At 32.1% G+C, this 22,667-nt stretch overlaps 1 protein-coding gene and 2 non-coding genes across 3 annotated transcripts in view; 1 reads left to right on the top strand and 2 right to left on the bottom strand.

Annotated features, from left to right (window-relative positions):
• FAP (fibroblast activation protein alpha) overlaps positions 1-22,667 on the top strand; it is a 93,939-nt gene that overhangs the window by 9,992 nt on the left and 61,280 nt on the right. The window contains exons 3-8 of the mRNA XM_049772866.1: positions 5,664-5,765; positions 6,608-6,702; positions 15,997-16,071; positions 17,535-17,587; positions 21,318-21,390; positions 22,097-22,217. Coding sequence (XP_049628823.1) covers positions 5,664-5,765; positions 6,608-6,702; positions 15,997-16,071; positions 17,535-17,587; positions 21,318-21,390; positions 22,097-22,217 — 519 coding nt within the window. The remainder of the gene's footprint in view (positions 1-5,663; positions 5,766-6,607; positions 6,703-15,996; positions 16,072-17,534; positions 17,588-21,317; positions 21,391-22,096; positions 22,218-22,667) is intronic.
• On the bottom strand, positions 6,914-7,048 carry LOC126010167 (small nucleolar RNA SNORA51). The gene has a single exon (XR_007496298.1). It is a non-coding gene; the product is annotated as a small nucleolar RNA SNORA51 (small nucleolar RNA).
• Positions 8,515-8,648, bottom strand: LOC126010082 (small nucleolar RNA SNORA51). Its single transcript, XR_007496219.1, has one exon. It is a non-coding gene; the product is annotated as a small nucleolar RNA SNORA51 (small nucleolar RNA).

Here is a 22,667-nt window from a genome sequence, read left to right as displayed (position 1 = left end):
ATTAGTCTTTTTAATATATTTCTTATTATATGTAGAACAGAATACCTTACTTTTCATTTTAGTATCCTTGAGAATTAACCGAAATTGTGTTAATAAATATTTCTTTCTAGTAATAACAATAGAACTGCATAATATATAAATTAATAGTTAAACAATAAGACTGTGTAATAGCTAAATTTTTATAGCTATGAAACACTTATCTAGGAATAATTAAACTTGTAGCTTCATTCCAGATAAAATAGAGGACCCGAGTAGCACAATAACAAATTAAGAGGTTGATAGTTTCATTGATAAATTGACAAATTTATTGATAAATTTATTGATAAATTTAAAGAAAAATCACTATCAAGTCCTTAAAAACTGTCATGAAAGAAATTACAAAATAAAACATACATCAGATGGCTTTAGAAATTTAACACTTGTGTAATACAAAAGATACAATTATATAAGTTTTATTATAAGATGGACTGGACTGTTTAACTTCCAAATTTGTGATATATTGGTCAGATTACTTATCTCCCTTTTTATTTTTAACCTGTAAAATGGTGTTAAAAGAACATTTGGGTCAATGAATTGCTGTAAGGATTTATTCTGTGACTGTGAAGTGTTTGGGGTTAAAGAATAAGGAAAGTTCTATACTTCCTATTATTGATCTAAAAGTGCCTCAGATCTGTTTTTTTCAGATAACCTTTGTTCCCAACACAGATTTTAACTAATGTATTTTCCTCCCATATAGTTCCTCCACATCCCTGTGGTGCTTATTCTAGAAACAAACATAAGCTAGTTATGGCTGGATTTTTAGAGGTGGTATCTCTACAGGACCAAAACGTGCAGAGTTCCTTGGTGACAATATTAGATGTCTTGGGTGTTCTTATAGATCTCACATTCTGAACCTGTACAAAAAGTGAATGCAAAAGCCTTCCAGATATTTGTCTACTTAATAACCCCTATCATCCTATTTTGTTTATGGTGAATATGTGTACTCACATCAAATGACTCTTCTCTGAAATTTATTCATATTTCTCAGGATTAGACAATTAAATGTCAAAAATTAGAAAGAGTTCTAATGAAGAATAAGAACAGTTTTAAACAAGAATTAGGAGAATATTGAATCATTACTTCTGGGTATGCCTATGAATTATAATTTCTTAGATTTATAGTTGAATTAACTTTTATCTTCTTTTAATAAGTTGAAAATGTAGCCATTAAAATATATTTAAGATGTTAAAGTGGCAAATCATAACTACATTAAAGTTGGGATAAATGAAATATAAAGACACTGTCAAGAGTTAAATTTTAATCAAATATCTGTTACATAGAAGAGAGAGATATTCTTTTAGAATTTCTACTTATGTTCAAATAATAGAGTTTAAAATTATAGATGCCAAAGTTTCATTCCAGAATAATCAAAATATTTTTTTAATACTAAAAACACTTTTTGGAAAAGGAATAAATATCTTCTCGCTCATTTTGCATAACATGTTTAAAAATTATTGGTGCCAACATTAAGTCTCAAAATAATCAAGGTATTATTTTTAATGTTATAAACACTATTTATAAAGAGATATACATAATCTGCACTGTCAGTTATTACTTATCTATATTTTGCAAGTGCCTGGAATTTATTCAGTGTGAATGATATTATTTAAATTGATAAAAGCACACATATACCAAACACAAGCACACAAACGTATTCACATTCATATAATATAATACACATTCATATAATATAATATATAATATAGTCCTTTTCCTATAGTTTTGCTTGAATTTAATTTGGGATAGAATCATACCTGCCCTTTCTTCACTCTTCTATGTTTAGAGGAAGAAATATATTTAAAGAAGAATTTATTGTAGCCTCAGAAGACAATGAGTTAGAGAACTGTTAGGGTCATAAACTTGAAAGGAAGTCATTAAGCTCAGGAACAGCTTTGGGGAAATCTGCCCTTGAGGTGTGACATGCAAGGCTTGACAGTGTCATTCTTTCTTATCTACTGAGATTTTTAATGATAGATTCCACTGATAGAAAAAGGAGTACAGACAACAAAATAAATCCAATACTATTACTAAATTTGGAGCATAAGCATCACTCAGAAACTTGCTAAAAAGTGCTCTTTAATAGGTGTTACCTTGATTAGGGAGATGGGAGAAATAAGATGGGGAAAAGGCACTGGGATGATGGTGGATGGATGATGTGGTGCCGAAATGTTTGAGGCATTAAACCTTATCATTGTAATTATATTGTATTGTATTGTATCATATAGTATTGTAAAACATGGTGCCCAAAATATTAATAATTCAAGGTAAATATATTTTTTAAAGTTCCAGGTTCATATTTCTATTTCCTAAGTCAGTTGATTTAAGATAGAGAGATTTTAAATAGCATTCCAAGTAACTCCAATACTAAACTTTGATAAATATTTAAGTAAATAAATCATGGGTGCAGCAGCCTGCCAGCTGAAAATTGGGGCAGTCACAGGAGGAGGGGTGAGCCAAGTACCCACCCTGCCAAAGCTTTAGCAGTTGTACCTATAATCCACAATTGCTATGTTAATGCTCAACTTTCTTTTAATATCTTTATGTATACAATTTGATTACAAATGTGATTGTAGTTGGGTTTTAGTCATATAAAGAACACCCCACTTCACCAGTGTGACATTCCCATTGCCAATCAATGGCTCAACTTGACCACTTTGCCATTGATCTCTGCACAGACACCTAACAGACCAAAACTCTAGGTCTAACTCTTGGGCTGAGATCTTAAAGAAATAATTTTAAAAAATAATTTTTTAAAAAAGTTTCAGTCATACCTTGTTATGTCTTAAATAAGTTGGTTTGAAATAAAGTTTTCAAATAGCATTCTAAATGACTCCAAAATTAAATTTTGGTAAATATTTAAATTAAATTAAATTATTTAAATTAAATTAAATTAAATCTAGGTATATGAGTTTACAACATAGACAGAAAAATAGAGAACAGGGCAAGTCTATATCTGTTGGCAGAGAATTAGTAAAAACAAAATAACAAAGTCTATCAAATTAAATTATGTTCTCATTCAACAGATATTTTCTGTGATTCCATGTTATACCAAGTACTACCCTGGCTTTTAGGTGGGCAAAGATTTAAAAAATACAGACTTTAGGTTTTAAGGAGATCTACAACTTATAGAATTTACCTAAATATAAAGATAAAAAGTTTTATCATGTTGGGTATGGTTAGGTAAGCATTGATATAGCAATAAGTGAATTTCATTTTTGATTGTGTTCAATGGAAAGTTCTGTCTATTGGTGATTGGCATAAAAAACAACAATAATAGTTACTATCTTTATTATCTCTCTAAAGGAACAAAGAACTAGAACTTAAGCCAGAAATTCTAAGTAAATCTTAAATTTTGTAACTCTTAGTATGTGACTGTGATATATAAACAAAAACCTTAGAACAGATACATTATTATATGTATAAACATTTGCATAAATTTTCCAAAAATAGAAGATAAATATTGTGCATAAATTTTCCACAAAATAAAAAAATGTCTAATTAAAATTTTTTTCATTTAATTTTATACCACTCTTACTGTTCCCAACCATACATTCTCCAATATAATTACATATTACAATTTTGCTAAGAGATATACAAGGTTAGGAGTATTATTTATTACAGATCTGTACTATGCTACACATAAAAATAATTGGTTCTTAAATTATGTTTTCTGTATATCACTTACTACTTCTTAGTAAAGGAGCTCACCATTGACTTGGTTCTTAGTCATAAGATAAATTTTGTAATTTAAGAAAAAACATCATTGATTACAGTCTAGCATGTGAATCATACATATATTAATATCAGTTAAAAGAGATGTCACCAGTTGATCATTTGACTCTTATTACATGACAGTGCAAAGCTTAAATACTTAAGTACTTCGTAAGTACTTCAAGGTAAATAGACCATGTTGACTCTCAAACCAAAATTAGATATGAATGGGCTATATGTATTGCCTGTATTTTCTATTATAATAAGCCCTTTATTAGTGGCAAGTAGGTCATGTGACAAAGACAGACATGCAAAAAACATATGGAAAATTAGCAGTAAAAAAACATAAAACTCATTCATTTATCTATGGTTTATCTTGTATTTATTCACTCAATGAGAATTAAGTATTCATGTTATGTCTGGGACTCTCGGGATTTGATAGTGAGTGAAATGAAATATGGTCCCTAATCTTATAGTTGAAAATACAATTAGAGATGAAGAACCAAATTAGCAATTACTTGAATAAACACATGATAGTAAACTGAGACACATGTTCTTAAGAAAGCAACAAAAAGGAATAATTTATGGTAACACGGTAATATATATCAATATGGTTATATGATTACATATAACCAAAGAGGATTCAAAGTTGGAAGCAACTTTCAGTGGAAGAGTTTCTTTCTTTTTTTTTTTTTAAATGTAAAGACTAAGTAGAAGTCATACAGTAAAATATAAATAAGTGTTTGGAAAACAGAGTGCTCAGCACATTTGGAGTATAAAAGGTAAAGAGTAGGAGTAAAAAGGAAATAAATGTATAGTCTGCTACACACCAATGAGGGCCTATAGTCTAGTTTTATAATTTTTAGTTTTATATTTTCAGAGTCATAACAAGCTATGCGAGAGTTTAACAGTTTGGATAAAGTTACAGTTCTCATCATTGTCAGTTTATTTTTAGATAGGCAAATGCCAGAATCATAAATGCTATTCTAAGTATATATAGGACATTTTTCTGTTCTAGTTCTGTAAATGGTGGCCAGGAGAATGGATAAGGTGGGAGGGTTGGAGAATGGTAATTTGAATATGAAGGAGGTTGAGAAATTGATTGCCATATTATACATGTGGCATATCTGACTGTTTTAGGCTTCTATATTATGATTTCTCTGAAAATAGAGTAAAGTTTAAAAAGCAGGGTTTTTTTTAGCACTCAGTTATAGGTGAAATTTGCCTGTGTTTATGAAGATTAGATTAGTCTTCATATGAAAAACCTCTACTCTCAAAATTTTAAAACCACTATTTATATAAACTTGTTTTCTTTGATCCACTTTCTTGTTTTAATTTTTAGAATAAAAAATTACCTATGCATCTCCAGAGATATCTGAAGTTAAGGATATATATGTGATTCCAGCTGACCAACTGATATACTAAACTTAGTTTTTGATAAGTCAGTGGAAATTTAAGAAAAACGTGTTATTTTCTAACATGCTAGAAAATGCATTGGACTGTTTAAGGAGTTATTTTTCTGTTCAAACCAAAAGTGTTTTCAACCACTGATTTACTAGTTTTCAATTTGATGTAACCTCATTTCATTATCCTCAGAAACCCTTGTTCACTCTTCAGTACCTGAAAAATAGCCACTGGTACTTTAATGCTCCTCTATACCTCATACTCCTCAATATTTTCCCACCAGTCTCCTCCCTAGGTAATCAGAATCTGTCTTTAACCCTCAATGATCTGTTTATTAAAATTGCAAGATTTTAATAGCTATTTATTCAGGCTGAAGTTAAACAAGGTTTTAGTAAATATATGATCTTTTTTATTACATGAGAAAACACACTAGAAGCATGCTAAGGCATTGAGTTACCAACCAACCTTGATTTTAATAATATCTTCTCTTTTCCCCCACCTCCTACAAGTTCACAATAATGCTGAAGGAAGTACAACTAGAGCACTCACATTGAAGGATATTTTAAATGGGACATTTTCTTATAAAACATTTTTTCCATATTGGATTTCAGGTAAGTGAAATGTAAATGCATACTATTGTTGTTATTTAGTTCTAATGTATTTCTCTTAAAGGAAATCAGAACAATTCAATTGGGGAAAAATTATTTAGGGACCCATATATGGCTCCAATGATAGGTAGAATATATACTTAGTAGGTGTGATGCCCTAAGTTTGGCCAACAACACTACATGCCCATCATGCACTACTTCAAGAAGTAGCCCTGGTGACTTGGATCATACCACCACTAGTGTGAGTACTAAACTGTCACACACAATTCTGTCAGTGACCTCAGGCCTCTCTGGACACTGCTTGGTGTGGTCCCTATTAAAATTATATGTGGGGCTGGAGCAGTGGCACAGAGTGGTAAGGCATCTGCCTTGCTGGGTCCCATATGGTCCCTCAAACCAGGAGCAATTTCTGAGCACATAGCCAGGAGTAACCCCTGAACATCACTGGATGTGGCCCAAAAACAACAACAAAAATTATATGTGTATATATAAAGATAGAAATTATGTAGCTAAGTTTGATTGCCAAAAGAGATTTTGAACTAAATCAAACCAAATTCAAACATAATGTATTTTTACTTCAAATGAAATATACTATTTTAAAGGATTTTATCCCAGGACAAACTAAAACTGATACTAATAAATATGGTATCTTTGTGTTAAGTGGAAAAAATTAAATTTTTCTCCTTTCCATCATCAGTTCTTATTTAAAATGAGTTAATAACTGATTTTTATTAGATAAGGAGAAAAAAATGCAAATCTATGAAGTAAAAAAGGGTTTTTTTTGTTATAAATTATTCCCTGTTAAGAAAGATCATTTCAAGCTTTGTTTTGCTTCTTGTTTAAAGGACAAGAATATCTTCGTCAATCTACAGATAATAATATAGTATTTTATAATATTGAAACAGGAGAATCTTATATCATTTTGAGTAATGTCACCATGGTATGTATCCAACATCTTTCTCAAAAACTTTTTCTGGCTCTTTACTAAGTTACAGACAACAAACTGCAATCTAACGCAACCTGTCATCTTAGTTACATGCTTCTCTGTAGTTATTCTGTTGTCTCTATCAACCATAGTAGAGTACTCTGGACTACTCTAAATTACCAGTTGATTTTTCTTGTTTTTTTTTTTTTTTTGTTTTTGTTTTCATTTTTGTCCCCCCATTCACAATACAGACCAGGCAAAAGGCCTGGTTTGAGGTGTATATGGGGAGCTTTTACTGTACCTCCTCTTCTATATTCTATACAGTGTAAAGAACACAGCCTGTGGTAAGCATTGGGAGGCTTTATCTTTTCTTTTTTTATTATATATATAATTATATATATAATATATATATATTATATATAATATATAATATATATATATAATATATATATATATATATATATATATATATATATATATATATATATATATATATATAAAACCCTTCACCAGTACAACATTCCCATCACCAATATCCCAAGTGTCTTTCCTCCCCACCCCACACTGGCCTGTACTCTAGACAGGCTTTCTACTTCCCTCATTCAGTCACATTTTGTTATGACAGTATTCAGTGCAATTATATCTGTTTTCATTTTTTTTGCCACACCCGGTGATGCTCAGGGGTTACTCCTGGCTATGCCCTCAGAAATCATTCCTGGCTTGGGGGACCATATGGGATACGGGGGATCGAAACGCAAGCCGTTTTAGGTCAGCCGCCTGCAAGGCAAAAGCCCTCCCGCTGAGCCACAGTTCCAGTCCCTACCTGTTGATTTTTCTGCAAAATTGTTATGATAGTAATTAAGAAGTTAGTCTTACAATTAGACAAATCTGTCTTTGTCAGTTGAAGAAATTTGTATAATGGCTAACACTGCAATAACCTCTCTATGCCTTAGTTTCTTTCTTTATAAAAGAGGAATAATAAATCCTCTGTAAATTGATATACGAATTAAAATGCATAGGCTGAATAACTAGCTGGAATGTGTGCTTTGCTTAGGGGAGGCCTGCTGAGGTCCCTAGGCCATCATAATTTCCCAGAGTTCAACTAGGAGCAATTCACAAAGACTGACCTCAAAATAGCCTCAGTAATTCCAGTTGTGTTCCCAAAACAAAATGAAGGCACAGAAACAAAAGGATTAACACTATAATAATTTAAATAAATATCATTTGAAAACATTTAGGGCAGTATTTAATATCAGATAAAAACAAAATAAATAGTGACTATGGTATATGTACATGCAATTTCTGTTCCCCTGGATTCTTAAACCTAATTTCACCATTGTCAAGTGTCTACTAAATTCAAACTGAAGAATTAGTGCAGAGGTTAAGGCCTCTGTCTTGCATGCTGCGGACCCTAATTTGATCCAGACACTGAATATTGTTCCCCAAACATTTTGAGGCGAGATCACTGAGCACAGAGTCAGGTGTAAGCCTTGAACACCATTGTGTGTTACATAAAAACAAATAATAATAATAATAATAATAATAATAACACTATGATAAATTTCCCTTTTAATTTTTTTATTCTTCATTTTTATTTTAGGAATATCTCTAAAAAGTTATGTGATATGATCAGAAAACCTGCTTTTCCCCTCCTAATTACTTTTGTACAATAGTAATTTTTTCCTAATTCATTCCTTTTATTCCTATGTTATAATTTTAAATGTTATAATTTTATTCCCACACTTTGTCTTTCTCTCATTCCTATTACCTCATTACTTTAAGCCTTCTCCTTCTTTGTTATCAAATCTATTGATTTGTTTGTTTGTTTTGTGACCCCCCCATTCACTTTACAGACCAGGCAAAGGGCCTGGGTTGAGGTGTATATGGGATGCATTTACTGTACCTCCTCTTTCTATACAGTCTGTGTAAAGAACACAGCCTGTGGCAAGCATTGGGAGGCCTTATCTTTTCTTTTCTTTCTTTTTTATTTTATGTTGGATTTTTTATATATATTAAAGGAAAACCCTTCACCAGTGCAACATTCCCATCACCAATATCCCAAGTGTTCTTCCTCCCCAACCCATACAAACCCCATGTCTGTTTGTTTTGTATGTGCATCAGTCTATCTCCTTTAATTGTACTGTGAGATCTTTCATTATTTGTCCTTTCTCATTTTAATTTTCTTCTCTGTCCATAGGGTTAATGTTTTTGTCTTTGCTATATTCCAAGCAATAGTTTTATTTTCTTTTACCCAATGAACATGATCTATTTTTTATCTTTTTATTAATTTTTATTCAATTCTTTAATTTAATCACTTTGAGATACATAGTTACAAAGTTCTTTATGTTTGAGTTTAAGTCAATGTGCATATTTCCTGCTAACAAGGTCCCCAGTTTTCCTTCCTCACCCTCCCCAGCCCTCTCCCCTCCCTGCCTCTCTAGAAAACATTGTTCTTCTTTCACATTTTTCAGTTTTTCTTTTTTTCTTTTAGACACTATGGTTTTCAATAACATTTCTGAAAAAATATGTATATCATTTTATCTCATTTCAAAACTAATTCTTGTCCACAGTGATCATTTTCAACTATTATGTCATATTTTGTATTTTCTTTGCCCTAACTGCATTCCCCATATTTGTGGAAAGCTTCCTACCATGGACTGGTCCTCTTGGCTCTGTAAGTTTTGAATATTATTACCAGACTATAATTTTTTTTATAACACACAAGAGTGTGATTATTTTGTCTATCCCTCTCCCTCTGAACTCATTTCACATTGTATAGTACTCTCCATATAAATCCATGTATAACCAAATTACATAACCTCCTTTTTCCTAACACTGTATTATATTTGATTGTGTAAATGTACCATAGTTTCTTTATGCACTCACCTGTTCTGAGGTACGTTGGTTGTTTCCAATTCTGGCTATTTTGAATAGTGATTTTAATTAACATAGGGGTGCAAAGGCTTTTCTGCATTGTGTTTTTGGGCCCCTAGTGTCTATTCCTAGCATCACTATAGTTGGGTCATATGAGAATTCAATTTCTAGTTTTTTCCTATTATATTGTTTTACAAAATGGTTGTACCAGTCTATGTTCCCACCAGCAGTGAAAAGTCCCTTACTCTCCATATCTGTGCCAGCACTGGTTCTGTTCTTTTTGCTTCGTGCTCATCTCTGTGGTATGAGGTGTTATCTTGTAGTTGTTTTAATTTGCATCTCTCTGATGATTAATGACATAGAACATTTCTTCATCTGTATTTCTTCTTTGAGGAAGTTTTTGTTCATATTTTTTCTCATTTTTGAATGGGTTTAAATGTGTTATTTTACCTCTAAAAGTCTGTCAGTGCCTTATATATCTTATATATTAGCCACTTATCAGATGGGTTTTTCCCATTCCATGCACAGTCATTTTATCCTGGTCACCATTTTCTTTGAGTTTTAGATGGTTCATAGTTCACTGTAGCTCAATTTTTCATTGCAGTTTGTATTCTAAATGTCATTCCTCTTATCATTGCTTCCACTTGCTTTGTCAGTGATTCACATCTCTGAAGATGCATAAATGTCATGTAGGATTTTGCTTACATTTTTCTTTGTGTATTTTATAGTTTCTGGTCTGATATCAAGATCTTTTTTATTTGTCTTCTTCATTTTTTTTGTTTTGTTTTGTTTTTGGGCCACACCCGGTAATGCTAAGGGGTTACTCCTGGCTCTCTGCTCAGAAATCACTCCTGACAAGCACGGGGGACCATATGGGATGCCCGGATTCGAATCACCATTGGTCCTGGGTCAGGGCTTACAGGAAAAACGCACTACCGCTGTGCTATCTCTTTGGCCCCTGTCTTTTTCATTTATATTTGACTTGTGCATGGCGTTAAAGAAAAGTCTGAATTCACATTTTGTATGTAATTGACCAGATTTCCAACACCACTTGTTGATGAGACTTTCCTTGATCCACTCTGTATTTCTTGTCCCTTTATCAAGTGTTGATTGATTATAAACGTGTAGGACTATATCATGATACTGAATCTATTCCATTGATCTGAGAGTCTGTTTTTATTCCAATACCAATACCATTTTAATTACCATCACTTTGTAGTACAGTTTGATTCTGGGCAAGGTGATTCTCAATGACTTTTTTTTTTTTTTTTGATTTTGGCTTTTGATCCACACCGGGTGACCCTCAGGGGTTACTCCTGGTTATGCGCTCAATAATTGCTCCTGACTCGGGGAACCATCTGGGACACTGGTGATGGAACCGAGGTCTATCCTGGATCAACCGCGTGCAAGGCAAATGCTCTACTGCTGCACTATCGTTCTGGCCCCGCCAATGATTACTTTTTATATTCATAGGGGTTTATTCTACATGAATTTCATATTTTTTATCTATTTCTTTGAAAAATGTAATAGGTATTCTTATAAAATTGCATTGCATCAGTGAAATGCTCTTGAAAGTACTATTATTTTAATAATACTAATTCTTCCAATATATGAGCAGGTTGTGTGTTTCCATTTCCATGTATCTTCTTTTATTTTTTGAATCAGTGTTTTGTAGTTTTCTTTGTAGAGGCTTTTCACCTCTTCAATTAATTCTGAGGCACAATTCTGAATGAAAATTTTTTTTTTTTTTTTGGTTTTTGGGCCACACCCGTTTGATGCTCAGGGGTTACTCCTGGCTATGTGCTCAGAAATCGCCCCTGGCTTGGGGGGACCATATGGGACGCCGGGGGATCGAACCGTGGTCCGTTCCTTGGCTAGCACTTGTAAGGCAGACACCTTACCTCTAGCGCCACCTTCCCGGCCCCAGAATGAAAATTTTTTATCTTTTTCATTATTTGTATATAGAAAAGCCATAGGTTTTTATGTATTAAATTTTTAGGCTGCCACTTTATTATACCTTCTATTATTTCTACAGTTGTATTTTAGAGTTTCTAGGATTTACTAAATATAGTATCATGTCATTTACAAACAGTGAGAATGTGATTTCTTTCTTTCCTATCTGGATGCCTTGGTATCTCCCCCCCCCCCCAATGCTATGTAAAGTGTTTCTAGTACCATATTGAATAGAAATGGTGAGAATGCTCGGAGCCAAAGCAGTGGCACAGCAGTAGGCCATTTGCCTTGCATATGACTGACCTAGGACGGACCTCATTAGATCTCCCAGCTTCCCAATATGGTCCCCAAACCAGGAATGATATATGAGCGCAGAGCCAGGAATAACCCCTGAGCACAACCTGGTGTGGCCCAAAAACCAAAAAAAAAAAAAAGAAAAAAAAATAAAGAAATGGTGACAATGGGCAATCTTATATGGTGTCAGATCTTAAGAGTAAAGGCTTTTAGTTTTTCCCTTAAGTATAATGCTTTCTGTGGGCTTGTGGTAAGTGGCATTAACTATATTGAGGAAAGTTTCTTTTGTTCCCAAATTGTTGAGTGTTTTTCTCATGAATGAGTGCTAGATCTTATCAAATGTGTTCTCTGCACTTATTGATCTAATCATATGATTTTTCTCTTTTCTTTATTGGTATATACTTGTTATGTTTATAACATATGTTAAACCATGTGTTTCTGGGATGCATCCTACTTGGTCATGGCTTATGAAATTATTGATAAATTCTTGAATTATATTTGCTAGTAATTTATTGAGGACCTTTGAAACATTTTCATTAAGAATATTGGTCTATACTTCTCTTTTTTAGTGGTGTCTCTGATTTTTGTCTTAGGGTGATATTGGATTCATAAAAACTGTTTGGGAGTGTTTTATTTCTTTAATTTCCTGGAAGAGCCTAAAAAGCATTGGCAGTAAGTTGTTTATATTTGAAAGAATTCACTCATGTACCCATCTGGGCGTGGACTTTAGTTTTGAGGAAGTATTTTGATCACCATTTTAATTTCTTCAGTAGTATAGGTCTATTTAGGTATTCCACATTATTTTGGTTCAAATTTTGGGAAATTCCAAAAATTTGTCAATTTCTTCTAGATTTTCTCATTTAGGAGCATACATATACTCAAAGTAATCTCTGATTATTACTTGAATTTTTGTAGTGTCTGTTGTGACATCTCCATTTTTATTTCTGATTTGGCTTATTAGGAAAATCTATGTCTATTCCGGTGAATTTTGCTATTAGCTTGTTGATCTTGTTTATTTTTTTAAAGATAAACTATTGATTTCTTTTATGTTTTGGGTCATTTTTGGATCATTTTCACTTTATAAATTTTTTCTCTAACTTTTATTAATTTTTTTTGTCTTGTCTGATTTTGGTTCATTTCTTTTGTTACTTTCAAATTCTGAAGTTTTTTTTTGTAGGCACTTTCTTCCTGCTGAACACTTACAAGGTTATAATTTTTCCCCTTACTACTGTTTGCTGTGTGTTGTAAATTGTGATAATTTATGTCTTCGTTCTCATTTGTCTTCAAAAATATTTTGATTTCCTCTCTAAGCCACTAGTGTTTAGTAGTGAGTGGTTCAATTTCCCGGTGTTCAAGTTATTTCTTTTTGTTCCTGTTTGTAATTCACTTCTATTTTTAGTGCATCATAGACTGAAAAGATAGTTGATACAGTTTTTACTTTCTTAATTTTATGGAGGTAAGCTTTGTGTGGCCCAGCATGTTGTCTATCTTAGAGAATGTCTCATGTGCATTAGAGAAGAATGTATATGTATATAATATATATATACACACACACACACACACACACATATATATATATATATATATATATATGAACCCCCTCTCTTCTATTTCTCTCTTCAAAGCCAGTATATTCATGTTGAGTTAGCCTAATTGATCTATCAAGTGGTGACAGAACTCAATTACTATTGAGTTGCTATATATGTTTTTCTCCACATCTATTAGCTATTGTTTTATGTACTTTATTGGCCCCTCGTTAGGGATATATATGTTTAGGAATGTGATATTTTCATTATTATTATTATTTTTTTTCCATAGGGACAGAACTTATTTTTTATTAGAAAAAAGAGCAGCTCAATTGAGCTTCTGTCTTTTTTTTTTTAATTTTTTTTTATTTAAACACCTTGATTACATACATGATTGTGTTTGGGTTTCAGTCATAAAAGGAACACCACCCATCACCAGTGCAACATTCCCATCACCCAAGTCCCAATTATTATTATCATATACCTTGATCATTAAGAAATGACTCCTAATTTGCCTTATAACTTTTTTGAACCTAAATTCTATGTTGTCTGGTATTAACATGGCCACCCCAATATTTTTACAGGAATTGTTTGCATGAAGTTTTTCCAATCTTTGACTTTGAGTCTGTTTGCTCTGAGTATTCCAATATGTTTCTTTCAGGCAGCAGAATGTGGCATTGAATTTTCTAATCCATTTTGCTTCTTTATGTCTCTTATTTAGTGTATTTCGAAATTTTAGTGTATTTTAGTGTATTGAAAGAGATATTGTCATGGAACTTTATGCCATCTTTTTGTAGAAATTTGGTGTGTTTTTGAGGTTTGTTTTGCCTTAAATAAGCCCCTTCATTTCTTTTACAGTTGGTTTTGAGTCTGTAAAATTTCTGAGCTGTGTTTATCCATAATGCTGTGTATTGTTCTTTTAAACTTGAATGAGAGTCTGGTTTGTTGAAGTGTTCTTGGTCAGGCATTCATTTTATTGAGTGTTTCTCTATATTCCACCACTGCCTTGAGACCTAAAGTGTTGCTTGTGATCATACTGCTATAAATCTTAATGATGCTTCTTTGATATAATTTTATTTTTTGATCTAGTTGCTTTTAGTATTCTCTCTATGATTTTCATCATTGTGATTAGGATGTAGCTGGGGGTGTTTCTCTCTGGGTCTCTTTTAGCCAGTATTCCTTAGGCATCCAAGTGATGAGTATATACATTGTTATGTTCTGTTCTGGTAATTTCTCAGCAATGTTGTCTTTGTTGCTTTTCATAGGGATATAATTTTTGGCTCTCTGAGGGTCCCAATGATTCTTATGTTGTTTTTCTTGAATTTACCCCAAAGTTCTATTTTTGTTTGTTCATTTATTTTGAGGAATTTTTCATCTTCTGTTCATTTATTTTCTACTGTTGTCTGGAGAGCTATGCAATTCATCTTCCATCTCACTGATTCTGTACTCAGCAGATCAGAGTAAGATCTGCTGATGAGGCCCTCAATGTGTTTTTCTTTTCATCTACTAAGTTTTTTAATTCTGTTTGAAATTTTTTCATTTCAACTTTCATATTTTTTGAGTCTATTGACTGTTGTTCATGGTTTCTTTGAGTTTGTTGAACATCATCAACATTTCCTTCATAAAGTTCTTATCAGAGAGGCTAAATAAGTGTCTGTATCTAGTTGAATCTTAAGAACTACCATCTTCATTCATTGCTTTTCTACTGTATACTTTGTAGTGTGGTGGTTTTAGTGTGACACACTGACTGGAATAAATGCATGGCCTTGGAGAGAAGCAAAATAACTGTGCTCTTCTTGGGTCACACTGACTTAAGTGTGAAAATGCCACTTTGAGTCACAAATAAGACCTCACTACTGATCTGCCTGTCTGCCTCAGATTATTGGAGCTGATTATATTCTTTTAATGTAAGGCATTCTCTGAGGTAATACCTTATGTGATTTAGCATGCATTTCTCTGAGACTAAGTGTTAATAAGCCTTTCATTTCATGAGTCTTTTCTATTTCAAGAAATGTCTATTCAATTTTTTTTCATTTGTGATTGGGTATTTGCTTTAAGTTGTTAAGCTACATATTGTCTTTTTGTTTTTATTTTGGAATTGCTAACAGCTGTACTCAGGGCTTACTCCTTGATCTGCACTCCGTTGGTGCTTGAAGACCTACATAGTATGGGAGTTTAAACCTGGGCCTTACCTGCTGCACTATCTTTTGGCCCCATTAAGAATTTTTTTATATACTTCATGCTGGTAATATTTTAAAGCCAAATTTAAATTAAAACTTTAATTTTCCATTCAGCAAATAAGTATCATATATATTTAATAGATTTTTTCTTTAATGCTTTTATGTTATATTTATAAGTTTACAGAACTTTTAATTTATAAATGTTAGTTGCTTATTTATAAATGTAAATGACAAACTTCTTGTAATCATGAAGTATATTTTATTTCTAATACTCTCCTCTTATAGTATGTTATGAATTTATTCTTATTTGCATAGAGTAGCTATACATAAATATTTAATAAAATACACTTCAGTATATGTATGTAGAAGAATATTAATGACATGATGTTCATTATTTTTAGCTGTACTTTTAAATTTTTCACTGCATTCTAATTGATATTTTGAAATCTTATCTGTATTATCTGATTTATTCATAATTCCAGAAAAGTGTTAATGCTTCAAATTATGGTTTATCAGCTGATCGACAATTTGCATATCTGGAAAGTGATTACTCTAAGGTACTTGCTATTTAATTTGGATTTAGTATACCTATATAATTTGTATTTATTATATATAAATATGTACATATTATTATATCTATCTGATTATTTTACTAATGCATAGTATTGTCTATATAAAATAAGGGTCTTATTTTCTGTAAAAAACTTTAATAATTTACTTTAAATTCTAACTGAATCCAAAAATTATAGCTGAAGTATATATAATAATCCAGATTTTTTTCCTGGTTTTTCTCAAGTAGTAGGAACTGCTTTCTGTTAAAAGGGAATTTCATTTATGGGCACTAATATTATTTAGATTTAAAATAATTGTATCTATATTTCTAAAAATAATTAATATGATAAATCAGGAAGTAACATACATATTTTGCTTAAGTAAAATAATACATAGTAGTAGTTTAAGATTAAAAAGATATTTATAAGGAGCTGGAAAATTAATACAGTAGTTAAGGGGCATGAAGCTCAGCTTGTTCAGGTTCAGCACCCAATATTTCGTGGTTTTCCAAGCATTTCCAGATGCAGCCTGGAGAGACACCCCCACCCCTAGTACAAGTAAAAAATCACCAGCTCAGCTAGCCAAGGTTCTTTGGGAGGGACTCCCTAGCCTCCTAAGCACCATTTGTGCAGCTTATGCTGAATAAACAAACAAACACAAAAACAAACAAACAAACTTGATATTGGTTTTGGGCCATACCTGGTGGTGCTCAGGAATTACTCCTGGCTCTGCACTTAGAAATTGCATCTGGCAGGCTCGGGGTACCATTTGGGATGTCTGGAATCAAACCTGAGTCCATCTGGGGTCAGCCATGTGCAAGGAAAACACCTTACCTTGTGCTATCCTTCCAGCTCCCAGTTAGCAAGAGACTGAAGCACTTTTTAGGAACTAAAATCTAAAATAATACTTTCATTATTAACCACAACTTATTTACGTTTAATAACAAAAAAAAACCCAAGCAAATAAACAGCTTTTTCCAAGAAGATAGATCTTATTTTTTTTTTTGTAGTTTCAACTGTTCAAAAGAAACTATTCTAAAATATTCAAGCATTTCTTTCAAGTTTTCTTCATCCAATTTTAAAAGGCATTATTAATTTCTCAGGTGTAATCTAACCTTTTGGCCATGAAAGTCATAGTGGTTTTATTTCAATTAAGGTAAAGCATAAAGAAAAATTCTTAGGATAGAGTATGTTAAAAAAGAATCTTTTTATAATTCTTTTTTTATGTTTTTGGATATGCTTTTTATGGAGTGAGGGTTGCATCACTGCTGAGATTAGTTCTGGAACTTGGACAAGCAGCACAAAAGTCCACAGAAAAACTCTAAATTAAGACATGGGAATTGAGATATATCTTTTTAATGCCTCTGAAAATATTCCTCTTTTATGTCTAATTCTTCAATGTTTCATGATTATACATTATTAATACATTTCTGAAGAATTTTAATTGGTCTTTACCTCCTTTCTCACAGCTTTGGAGATACTCTTATACAGCAACATATCACATCTATGACCTTCAAAATGGGTAAATATCACAGTCATTTGTTTATATTTCTTGAATACATATAGTCAGATACAGATCTGGGTTCCACAAATACAAATTTAATCAACTATGATTTGAAAATGGTAGAACTGCAGTGGTTGAACCTGTACTGAAAATATTGTTCATGTATGGACTTTTGTTTCATCGTTATTTACTAAGCAATACAATACAACAACCATTTACATATCATTTTCATTGTGTTAGATATAACTAATCTAGTGATAATTTAATGTGTTTGGGAGGCCATACATAGGTTATAAAATTACCTAAATTCACTTTATATATATGAAATCTGCATATCTTTAGAATCTAATAGGGCCCTGAAATTAATTTTTTTAATTAAGCAAAAACAAAGTGGTTTGCACTACTGTTAATGAAGTGGTGCCATGCATGTTCATTTCATAGTAAACCTTTTTCTATTCGAATTGCACTCTCAGATATATGTGGCAAGCTTCCTACCATGGATTGGTCTTCCTAATCCTCATCTCTATTGTTTCTGGATATCATTCCCACAGTCTTTTATTTTTTTATATCCCACAGATAAGTGAGATTATTCTATGTTTATTAAAAAGAAGAAAAAGTACAGAGACACAAAGAGAGAGAAAGAGAGAGAGAGAAAGAGAAAAGAGAGAGAAAAGAGAGAGAGGTAAAATGCCTGCCCTAAAAGCAGGTGAAAAAGGGTAGGTGGTGGGAGGGAAGAGGGCATCAGGGAGGGAAACGTTTGATATTGGTGATAGTAAAAAAAATAAAAATAAACAAATGAATAAGTAGAACCGAGTAATAAATTCCTACCAGGAAGAATAATATATAAAGTGACAAGGGAAAGAGAGATTGAAGTATCTGAGAAACTCAAAGTAGGTTAGTTGATTTGAAATTGGAGAAGATCTGGCTAACTAGTGGGAGGTAGTATGAGTTTGGGAATGAGTTGAGGCCAGGACGCATGGATAATTATAAGGAAACCATTAACAAGAGTTAAGATTCCATTCTGACGACAATAGGAATTCACTGAAGGGTTTTAAGTGGAAATGACATGATCAGATTTGCACGTTAAAAAAAATCACTCTGACTAAGAATGGACAATGAATTGGTTTACTTACTCATCTTAATGTGATATCCTCTTTGCTGTTATATAAAAGGAAAAATAATTATATGGCTTGAAAAGGTATTAAAAATCTTATGGTCTATTTCACCTTTTGTCTAACAAGAACACAGAAATTTGAAAATAAAATTATCTATCACCTTTTAGATGTTCAGAAAAGAAAAATTCTGATCTCCTCTTACTGTCTAAATTAAGAAATTGGAAATTCTTTATAAAGCAGAATCTAAATCCAGGACTGGAGCATTAAAATAATGGGTCAGGTGCTTATCTTGCACACAGCTGACTGGGCTCGATCCCTTGCATCCCATATGTTCCCCCCAAGCCTGCCAAGAGTGATTCCTAGTGAGTGTAGAGCCAGAATTAACTCCTAAGCATCACCAGGTATAGCCCACCAAACCTCCCCTCCCCCCCCAAAGAAAACTCTAAATCCATCTATAAAACTCCAAATCTCTTTCTTCTCTGTGGTTCACATTATCGCCAAATTAAAGAATTATGCCTGGAATTGTAAAATGCATATATGAAGAAGGGATACAAATTAATTTAGTATGCCAAATCCTGTTCATAAGAAATCTTAACACTAGTGTAATGGAAAATTTACCCTTTCAGTTTAGTTTCTAAAAGTTTCCATTAATTCTTTTTCTTTTCATCTTTTGCATTCTTTTTATATCCTACCTACCTGTTTTCAGATTCACCACATTTAAATGACATTGCAAACTATTTTTATTCATGCTTTACAAAAAATTTATGGCATAAAATATTCCTAAATATTAAGCTCTTATGAAGCAAACTTAATGAAATTATTAGTTTTTCTGCAAGGTTTCTTAATTTGCCGTCCAATTTTCTATGGGAGTTCAGAAAAATTGAGCATAATTTAAGAAGTCAGAAGTGACAAATTTGTTGAAATTCAATATAAGACTAAATACTACTAAAACTAAATACTTCCAAATCTATAAACTTCTGAAGATCATACCAAACTCTTACATAGTAAAAATGAATATAGTTTTGGGTTCTGGAGCAATAGCACAGTGGTGGAGCATTTGCCTTGTACACGCCGATCTAGGACAGAGCTTGGTTCCATCCCCCAGTGTCTTATGTGGGCCCCCAAGCCAGGGGCCATTTCTGAGCTAGAGCCAGGTGTAACCTCTGAGTGTCACAGGGTGTGGTACAAAAAGCAAAAAAAAAAAACATTTAAAAAGGAATATATTTAGGTTTCAAGTTAGGAAAGAAATACTGATGAAATAATTGCCTTCATAAAGGGCCACTTCTACTTTTTCCCTGATACCAGTAATTATTTCAAAAACATAGAAAATGGCCAATGTGTAAAACTGTGGTAGTCCAGTTTATCACTATAGCACCAAGGATCTCCTTTCTTCATGATAAACTCTCTTTGTCCACCAATTTTAGTACAGGGTCTCTTACTGTTTCAGGCCATGTGCTACTTGATCTAATAGTTAAATGAAAAAAATAAAAAAGAAAAAATATAGTTGAACGAAAGTGTGTGTAACAGGTAACTAAACTTTTTAAAATAGAAAATATATACATATTTTATAAATATATTAACATATATAAATATATAAATGTTAGGTCCAGATTGTAGTAAATTTTTTGGAAGGTAAGATCTAGGATTCTTTCTTTAGGCTCCTCAAATTATACCTTGGAAACAGGTCTTGTTTTTCTTCTTCTCGAAAGCAGTCTTGAAACAAATGTAATCTTCAAAATGAATATAGTCAAAACTTAAGTTTAGCATCCCATGAGTGTTTAACACTTAAAATCTGAGCACATTCTTGCAGCAAAACTGCAAAAACTCTACAATGCACGTCAGTCAATTAAGTATTTGCAGAGTGACTCTCAACATCAAAGTGAGATTTTGGACCAATAGGATATTTGAAATTTCTACACGGATGAGGACTTCACAAGCTTAAGGCAGACTGCCCAGTATACGATCTGTTTTTCAGTTTTGCTTGAGATCAGATGTTCCTTTCCTTTTCTGATTTCAAGTCAGATCCCTGGAGAGATTGTCAAATGGCATCTTATTTTCAAAAATTTGAAATGCATATGCATTCACAGAGATGGGGGTTGTGAATGAGAATGTGGAAGAGTTCATATTAAACTTTCGTACAATTATAGAATTTTAGAGCTGGAAGACAACTCAGAGACCATCTCAGTCAGCTTAGTGTATACAAATTTTAAACAATTCTGAGGGTTCGAAGACTAGAGTTCAATTAGGTGTCTGCCAAGAATTAGCAGCATGACCTTAAAGAGTCATATCATTTCTCTAATTGCAAGCATTAAACTCTGTAAACTGAGCAGATTTTATTAGTTTCTAGAGATATTCGTACTCTCAGTCTACAAGTCTTTAATCTATTCACTTCACTCAAAGGGTAAAAAAACTGAAACGTAGGGAAGTTAAATGACTTTTAAATAACTAGTAGAATTGCAACTTCCACTCCAGGTCTTCAGGGCCTGTACCCATTTGCTTTCCATTGGGTTTGAAGAAGCAGAGAGGATGAGGCTTTGTTTTAGTGTTTTTATTTGTTTATTATTTGCTCGTTTTTATTTGGAAGGAGCAATGTACTATAATGTGTGTTTTCTTTATTTTTTCCCCCTTTCTAGAGAGTTTGTGAGAAGAAATAAGCTTCCTCATCAAATCCAGTATTTATGCTGGTCGCCTGTTGGTAGTAAATTAGTAAGTGCTTCAATTATAGAAGTGTTTGATCATTTAAATAAAAGAGGAGCCATTTGATTTTGGCCTTTGTTAAATTTCTTTGCATGTAAGAAAAAATATACATTCATGACTATTTTAGTTGTTAAAAATGGGAAGAGTTTTGATAAATTGAAACCCATCTGAGAATTCCGCAAAAATCTCAAGTTCATGGATAGACTTCTTTAAATATCTCAGTCAAAAACTTTATCCATATACTCAGCCAGAATACTTTGTGCCAGAAAGCTCAGGAAAAATATGGTTTTCACAAGTTTCCCAGACTAGCTTCAGACAACATGAAATTTTGTCCAAGTTCATATTTAAGGACTCTAAATAAAGATTAGATCTGGCTAGCTATTAATATTCAGAGATCTATTTGACTTTCTGTAAATATACATATTTATTTGAGTTGTCAAACAAGTAATCTATGGTAAACTTTTGTCTTTATATAATAAAGACTTTAAATATAATAAATTATGATATATGAATATGTGTTTTTACATATTATATTGATATATTTTGTTTGTGAGTTCTTTTCCACCTGTGCACCACTATTTTGAAGATCGTTGGCTTAAAATTAACACAATAATATATATGTGTATGAGTATTTACAAATGTGTTTATATGTGTGTATATGCATATATCATCACACAGTTTGGAATTTATTCTTATTAACTTACCACCCACCCAGGCATATGTTTATCAAAACAATATCTATTTGAAACAAAGACCAGAAAACCCACCTTTTCAAATAACATATAATGGAAGAGAAAATAAGATATTTAATGGAATTCCAGACTGGGTTTATGAAGGTAATTTTTTTTAATTTTAACTCCTTCTGCTTATGGTTTAATTAAAAATAATTGCATTATTTAAGGGATTTAAGTAAATGATACAATATAAGTGAATGATAATATTTCTGAAGTTAATAGTTTTTAAACTGAACATAAATGTCCTAAAAGAAAAATATCTGGTAATCAGAAAACTAGCAGCATTTATTGTCTAGAGTATTATAAAGTGATAGTAATAATTTATATTTTAAGAAAATATTAATTTTAGATATCATGTTAGTGCACTTTTCTAAGATTTGCTTTTCTTGAAAAATTTAATATTTTTCTAAAGTTGAAAAATTGTCTAGAATATTGTGCAGTAAAATATTCATAGTTTTGATACTCACATAAATTTGGTCATCCTTGCAGATAATGTAGAATCCACGAAATAACTGGATTTTAAAAGTTCTTTTGTTCTTACCTTTATTTTTA

The sequence above is a fragment of the Suncus etruscus genome, chromosome 5, assembly GCF_024139225.1.
Source record: "Suncus etruscus isolate mSunEtr1 chromosome 5, mSunEtr1.pri.cur, whole genome shotgun sequence".
Lineage (NCBI taxonomy): Eukaryota > Metazoa > Chordata > Mammalia > Eulipotyphla > Soricidae > Suncus > Suncus etruscus.
The sequence above is the reverse complement of the archived record's forward strand: the minus strand, read 5'-3'. Positions and strand labels throughout refer to the sequence as shown.